The sequence below is a fragment of the Channa argus genome, chromosome 10 (assembly GCF_033026475.1).
Source record: "Channa argus isolate prfri chromosome 10, Channa argus male v1.0, whole genome shotgun sequence".
Lineage (NCBI taxonomy): Eukaryota > Metazoa > Chordata > Actinopteri > Anabantiformes > Channidae > Channa > Channa argus.
Genome location: NC_090206.1, coordinates 14,728,611 through 14,735,975, shown reverse-complemented (window position 1 = coordinate 14,735,975; position 7,365 = coordinate 14,728,611). Strand labels below are relative to the sequence as shown.

General features: G+C 38.9%; 1 protein-coding gene across 3 annotated transcripts; it reads right to left on the bottom strand.

The window, feature by feature from the left end:
* Positions 1 to 261: 261 nt before the first annotated feature.
* On the bottom strand, positions 262 to 6,096 carry LOC137134489 (zinc finger CCHC domain-containing protein 7-like). Of its 3 annotated transcripts, none has more exons than XM_067519398.1 (8): positions 5,287 to 6,096; positions 4,529 to 4,581; positions 4,079 to 4,174; positions 3,237 to 3,407; positions 3,018 to 3,053; positions 2,337 to 2,441; positions 1,941 to 2,058; positions 262 to 1,166 (listed from the first exon to the last, which is right to left on the bottom strand). In XM_067519398.1, exons 1-8 carry the CDS (start codon positions 5,663 to 5,665, stop codon positions 688 to 690), a joined length of 1,437 nt encoding a protein of 478 aa, XP_067375499.1. In that variant the 5' UTR covers positions 5,666 to 6,096; the 3' UTR covers positions 262 to 687. The 3 variants fall into 3 exon arrangements, with proteins under 3 accessions (XP_067375499.1, XP_067375500.1, XP_067375501.1); XM_067519399.1 differs by having other exon boundaries at positions 4,079 to 4,126; XM_067519400.1 differs by lacking the exon at positions 2,337 to 2,441.
* Positions 6,097 to 7,365: the final 1,269 nt, after the last annotated feature.

Below are 7,365 nucleotides of genomic sequence, written 5' to 3'. Positions count from 1 at the left end.
TTCAATTTTGGAAAGCTGCTTGTTATCAGAGTCGACTTTTTCGGTCTAGCGAGCTTCGGGCAGTTGCTCAGCTCATTAATAATTCAGCAGCTTCAGAACAGAATACTACAAGAAATCGCTTTGCGGGCCACTGGCTCTGTACAGCTTCAAAGATAGAGGAGTTCTACATACACTGTTCCTTTGGGCCATAAACTTAGAAAAAAAATACATAAATGGGAGGCTTAAGTATCGAATGTCTTGCTGTAATTCTTTATCATTAAACACAATTCACATGAGATTTATTATGTTTATGCATCTGTAAAATTTCAGCATTACACTTTAAAACTGCATTACCTTGTGACCAGATTTTAACTTTATTAAAGAAGGCAAATATTAGGTAGTAACCTCCTACACACTCCCAAATACACACACATAGACAATGCATAAAAGAAAGAAGTGTATGCCAAAAATTTGTATGATTAAAACTGTACATGTATAAAATCTGTCCCAGTCAGTGTACTAGTAACAGATGCACTCAAAGTCTTAAAAGTGCAAGAGTACACTAATACCAGATACACTTCAGAAAACCATCCTTCCACTGTAATTCTTCAGCCTTTGTATCCACAATAAATAAATTAATCAATCAAAATACCATGATACAAAATATTTTTGTTTTTTAGTTTAATGTCTTAAAAGAGCATTAAGACTTCATCTTCTTCTGTGGCGTACTCTTTGCTTTGGGGAAAGAAACTTTTCACTTCTAATATCCAAGTCACTATGAGGATGCAAATCCCCACGTTTTATACCTCTTCTCTTCCTCCATTTCTCTGCCTCTCTGCTCTTCCTGCTATCTGCTTTATCTCTCCTCCATTTCTGTGGTGGGGGTGTGGACACCCTCATTGCATGGGGACAGCACTTGAAGGGGTTTTTGGGGCAGGTTTCATCATCAGAGTTACTCCGGGACTTCCCCAGTAGTCCTCCTTCTCGCCTGGCTTGAGCCTCCCTCCTGAGCCTCTTAATCTCTCGTCGCTCTCTGCGCTTCTCTGGCCACGTCTTCCTCCTGCCAGCTCGGCTACATTCCTCTTGCTTTGCCCTGCTCCTTGGCTGACTCTCCTCCCCACTGTCCCTTGTTGGTTCAGATGAGTGCAGCTGATCTGACAGGGGCAGGGATCCAACGTCCATGATGTCTAAAAACACATACTGACATCCTTAGTTGAACAATTAATACATTTTTATATTAACAGTGGCCAAGTTGTTATGTGAAAGAGGTTTCTCACTAACTCACATCAATTATCAACCAATTCTCCAGTTGTCAACTTTATTATCATTTAAATTCACCGACCTGATTAAGGACATTTACAGGCAGGTGCTCTCAGTGGAAAAAGAATTGAATAACCTACATGTCCAGCACCCTACTGCAGACCTGTGTGTGCTGGACAAACAGTATGACAATATAGTGTTTAGACCTTATTCAGCTATTTGAATTTAAAGTACTAGTAATTATTTTAATTGAGAGAAATAGATTTGAACCTTTTAACAACAGAGGGCAGTAAAACACTATTTACAGAGTGAGACAGAGTTGGATGTCATACAAAACATATGAAAATATAAAAATTACAATTTAGTTGTATTTTATATTTTTTCCTTTTTCCTAACTTTATTTATTAGGAAAAAAGGATTTGTTTCTTGTCATAACATCCAAACCTTGTAAAATGTAGTGGATAAGCTAAAATAGGCTGAAGAGTTACAAATATATGTGGTAATACTAATACCTTTTATACAGTAACTTTGTTGTTCTAGTATCTGTTAAACTAGCATGTTGTTTGTAAAACTGAATATTTAGGAGACTAGAAATGTGTTTTTTCACTCGATTAACATTAAATCCTCATTTTAACAAAGCTGTAAAGTAAAATAAGCAATGTGATGTAAACATTATACACTGTATAAATAAGTTTTGTCACCTTTGGCCCTTTTCCGTTTTCTAGTACGACATTGGAGGATGTCCTCCATGGTGTCATAATAGCAAACATAAGGGAGAGATGGAAAAGTCCCACTGAACATTCTCTTCTTAGTGCACTCCTGGTAACAACATAAAGACAGAGATGTAGATGTAGTGAGATGATCAGATAAAAAGGGGGCAGGTAAAGTGAAATTATACAAAGGGGGAGAATATGTTGTACAGTGGTATACTCAAAAAAGAAAGGCAATAAAATATATGTGACAATGTTAAAAACTCAGAACGAGAGATATAAAAGGTTATAAGCAGTAGAAAGAAAGTATAGATGGGAAATAATCAAGTTGAGAAAAAAGAAGAGATTAGAAATGAAAGGGAAGGGTTCATTTTATTCGTAACTTACATAGCCATGATGTCCCCTTTTAGAGCAGTTGTAACAATGAGCTTGGTATCTCTTATGCTTGCGTTTGAGAATTGTCTTTGGCCTGAGCGGCACCTCTAACTGAATCTATAAAATGTTCACATAAAGAATCATTGTTGAGCAAAGACATCATTTTTTTCTTGGAATTTTTAATCAATAAAGGGTGGTAGAAATAAGTCCTAAAACCAAGAAATCAGTCAGTCAGTCACTTCCAGTTCCTTTGTCCTGAAGTCTATGAGTTTTTTTAAAAGGGATTTTCGTTAAAAGCCTCACTGAATTCATAACTCATGACCAGCTTTATCAGGTCAGTATAAGAAGCAATTGTATTTGAGCTTCAAAAGTCATAAAGTAGGGTTTATTTGTCAATATTATCTTGCTGAACAAACCATGTTTAATTGTTTGTCACAGAGCTTATTTTCAGTAAAAAGATAAACAAATGTCAATCGAAAATTCTGTTGACTTTTTGTCCAGGGAACCAGAAAGATGCTAACTTCTGGATTGGCCTCAAAACAAACATCATTCCTAAGGCACTCTATGCAATCAGGAATGTAGTGATTTCTATACAATGAGCCTAGACTCTTTCAAGTTCAGAGGTATTATGTATCTTGTTTAGTTAAATAAGATAAGAATAAAAAGTGCAATAAAGTCAAAACTTCTACTCACTGTTAAGTGGTACTGTCTCCATGTATCAGGGCAGCTCTAAGGAGAAACCCCAAAAACAGTAAAACTTTTAGCAAGAAAACAGAATTGTTGTTTGCCAGGATCAAACAGCACTTAAATGGGCCCCCTATATGCCTGGGGACCAATGCTTTTAAGGTTTCTTCAACATGGCAACACACGCTTGAACACTCAAAGAGGCCTAGATTTTGGGGATAAACTCACATCAGACAGGTGTCCTGTCATCCCACAACGCTGGCAGTGTTGCTTCCATACTGGGGGGTTTTCACATGGCCCAAAGCCATGTGAAAGCAGTCCACAGCTGGTGCAGGGGCGGCGTGGACAGACCTTTTGAATATGGCCACGGATCCCACAAAGAATGCAAGTGGGATATTTCTGCAGCCACAAACACAAAAAAGGGTGATAAGATGGAAGCAATGATACAATCTTCAACAAAATCTATAGGTGACGAAAAGGTTACAGCAATTCTGGCACCTCAACGCAGCTTGTGGCTACCTGCAATCACACACCAAGCATACAACATACAGTAGTGAAAATACATTCTACGTATCATAATCTAAAATGTTTTTTCATCCATTTTTAAACTTGACAGAATGATTTCTTACCACTAAAATATATATTCATTACGTAAACGCCAAAAAATCCGGGGAGAAATTTTCAAATGACAGGTGTATATTTCTCCACTGTGCATCTCTAAATAAATGTTGTACACCTGGTCTGAATGCAGAGTGAGATGAGCACATTCTCCTTTTATAAATACCTGTGTATGGTGTGTGTTTGTGTGAGAAATGTTGTGTATTTTGGTTCATATGTATAATTTATGCATTGGTTCACAGTAAAAACTCCTGAACGTGATTTTTGTAACACAGAAATCCCAGTAGCTGAGTAATGCAGTTTATTTCAACCCAACAACCATATCAGTAGTTGTTAAACTGTAATGGCTATGTACCAAAATCATAATGTCTGCTTAATACTTACTTACTGACTGTGTGAATATATATTATGGGAATGTAAGAGAAGAAAGATAGGTGAGTGTATTCATTTACCTTGTGGTAGTAGCACCTTTTGGCAAGATGTCCTGTCCGGTTGCAGATCTGACATATCATTGAGCGATCAGGCACAAAATAGCGGCGAGATGGAGACTGGTCAGCACCACAAAAAACAAATATATACCAAAGTAAAGAAATTATAGGAATGTGTTAATTAATTATATAAACTCACATCGCTGAGTTCATGGTGCAGCGTTAAACTAAAGCCAACTGCAATTTTGAAAACTGTTTTTTTTACTTTTGTCGAATTACATTTTTTTAAATTACTCTTTGAAATGTCAACTTAAAACAATCAATTATAATTTATTTGAAACATATTTCATAAACATATTCATTTAGATAATAAATGCTCTTTGCTACTCAGCCTGGATAATGACAGTAGACACATCTTCCTCTGTATAAACAAGCTCTCAGTGTTTCACAAAATACATATACACCAATTGTTACCTTGTCTTTTATTGATACAGCCCAGGTGTCTTCCAAATATTTCACTTTCAGATCTGTAATGGAGAGAATGACCCATTTTGTGTAAACACAAATGTGGCTTTAATACAGGATACTTCATGAACTGCAACACACAATTTAAACATAATCTAGAATTAATTGTTTTTTTCAAGTCTGATAAATGTCATCTTTCCCAGGTATTCTGTCCTGTAAAGGATGAAGCTCTCAGGGTAAGCAGTTGAAAACACTTCCCATAATAACGCATATACGCAATAACCCATAATAATAATCACTTAGGTGTAAAGAAAAACATAAAACTCTTTGCTCCAATGGAGCCACTGGCACAGAGGGAGTGATTTTGCAGGCTGTCCTCTGGCTTGAATATGAGAATCATCATTAGTATTAGAAACTTTTGGGGAAAACAACCCTATGGTAACACAAGATAGACACACATGACTACTGACAAAATTTTCTAATTGTCTAATTTCTAATTGTCCAGATAATCAAATAAAATATTTCCCGGTCCATAAATAGCAAAGCTAGCTTTGTAAAAATACCGAACATTACCGTGTACACGTGCAAGAGTTGATTATTGTGTAATTTTTATTTTGTTTTTTTGACCAAATACTACCCTTTAGCACAAATAGCTGGACATTTCTGGGCAAATCCCTCTAAGTTTCACTTAGTTTTACTTATTTTTCCTCTTAGTAAATACCAGAATTAAGTTAGTAGGATTACGGGAAGAGCAAAACAATATGAACCTTCAGAGCTGTTCCTGCAGTCCAGGTTGAGTTGAATGCTTGAGTCTCCCACTTGCTCCTCTCCTCCCAGCATCATCCACTCCTCGATAGTGTGGTCACTGTCCTCTTCCTCCTCCTCCTCCTCCTCTCCCTGTGGTAGGGCAGGACTGGAAGCCGAACTGGGGCTGCTGTCCTGCAGAGCCCGCCCATCGGTGATGGAGAAAGCTAAGAGAAGCGGAGGAGAGCTTTCCCTGCTGAGTCGTTCAGCTTGTTTACAGGCGTTTCTATGTTTCTGGTCACTAAACCCAATCACTCCTCCCCCCTCGGAACTACAGGAGTCCTTAGTAAATATTACCTCAACCTCAGCACCAACATCTTCGTTTTTCTCGTCATTGCTCATCGTAAAACCTGACACAGCTGGAACTGAACAGCACCACACCACGGCTGCTCGCGACAATGCAATCGTCTCAATTTTACCAACTTACTGCATAAGGGTACATTAAAAGTACCGGGTTAGCCATTTTTTTCAGTTTTAAATCATCACGAGTTTCGCCTGCCTTTAAAATATTTTCACACGTGGGTTACCGGTAAACTAACAGACTTTATGCTAACGTTCATTAGCTCCCATGATTAGCCGAGCGTTTGTAGCTAGCTAATATGTAACGCTAGCTGAATAAAGTAACACAACCAAGATAAATGAAGTCTATAAAAGCATTGCATTTTCCCCGTAACTCCTGTGTTTTCCGTTCACTACATTTCGGTTGCGTCTCCACACAAACGATCGTACACGTGAAGAAAGTGCCTGACGCGCCTGAGCCGACGTTTCCGGCAAGGTTGGACAACCAAAGACTTACCCTGGCGTTAATAAGACGGGCCATCCCCATTCCCGGAGTGTGTTTGGTAACAAAAGAAGTACATTTTAATCTTTGTTTGGAAAACAGAAATCATGGAGTGACGTTAAATTACTCTTATCGTTAATAGCATGTATTCGCTTTTTTTTATTTTTAATTTATTTGCCGAGGGGGGGATGCATCGAGTTTTTTTCCAGCTGAAAGTGGAATTAAGACTTGTCAAGATCTGGATGACCAAGAAGCATTTCAGCCACAAACCTCCCATTTTATCTGGGCTTGGGACTGGGGCCTCGTTGGTAGAACATTGGTTTGGGTGCAGGAGGCTGCAGGTTTGAATTCCACCCCACCAGGTGTGGCCCTGAGCCTGGATAAAGTGGGAGGATTGCAGGGCATTTGAAAAACAGCTCATGCCAAGCCAAATTGTGGAACATGTTCTGCTGTGGCAACTCCTGAAGGGACAAGCTGAAAGTCATTGATGTTTTGGGGGCTGAATCAGAGATGTCCTGGTGGGGTGGGATTTGATCCCACACCCTACTGTATCCTAACCCAATGCTCTACCACTGATCCAGCAGGCCCCCCGAAATGTGAGTCTGCTAAACAGACAAGCTAAACAAAGAAGACCAAGAAGTTAAAATAAACCCCCATATCACTGCAAATGACCTGCACAAATAGCTTTACACCGAAATTGTGATGCATTCACTGTGCTGTACTGATGCATAAACAGGACAACTTCTTCTCTTATGTACTCGTTCCTGATCCTGTCGATCCCCATCACTCCCAAAGAGAACCTCAACAACTTAAGCTCTGCTACCTCCAGCCGTGTCCAGAGAGGAGCCACTGTCTCTAAGCTGAACATTGCTGGTCTCACTACTGTCTTGAACACCTTTCCTTTCATTCTTGCTGATACTCTTTTATCACACAACACACTTGACACGTTTCTCCACCCTTTCCAACCTGCTTGCACTCACCTCTACACCTCTCTTCCACACTCTACGTTGCTCTGAACCGTTGACCCTCAGTACTTAAAGTCCTGCACCTTCTTCACCTCTGCTCCCTGTAACCTCACCAGTAAACATGGCAAACCCTTTCTCAATATTGAACATCTGATAACTAAGAATAATTTTGGAAAACAACAATCAGAAACTGAAGGCTGAGGCTGGCATCTACGGGACAGTGATTCAGAGCATATTAAAATCCAGCTATTAAAAGGCTACTAAAAGAAAACTATAGTGAAACTATTCAAACTACT

Coding starts and splice junctions, on each gene's coding strand:
- LOC137134489 (XM_067519398.1), bottom strand. CDS start 5,665: ATGAGCAATGACGAGAAAAACGAAGATGTTGGTGCTGAGGTTGAGGTA. Junction 4,582..5,286: donor CTGCAGGAACAGCTCTGAAG/GTTCATATTGTT, acceptor TCTCCATTACAG/ATCTGAAAGTGAAATATTTG. Junction 4,175..4,528: donor CTGTATCAATAAAAGACAAG/GTAACAATTGGT, acceptor GGTGCTGACCAG/TCTCCATCTCGCCGCTATTT.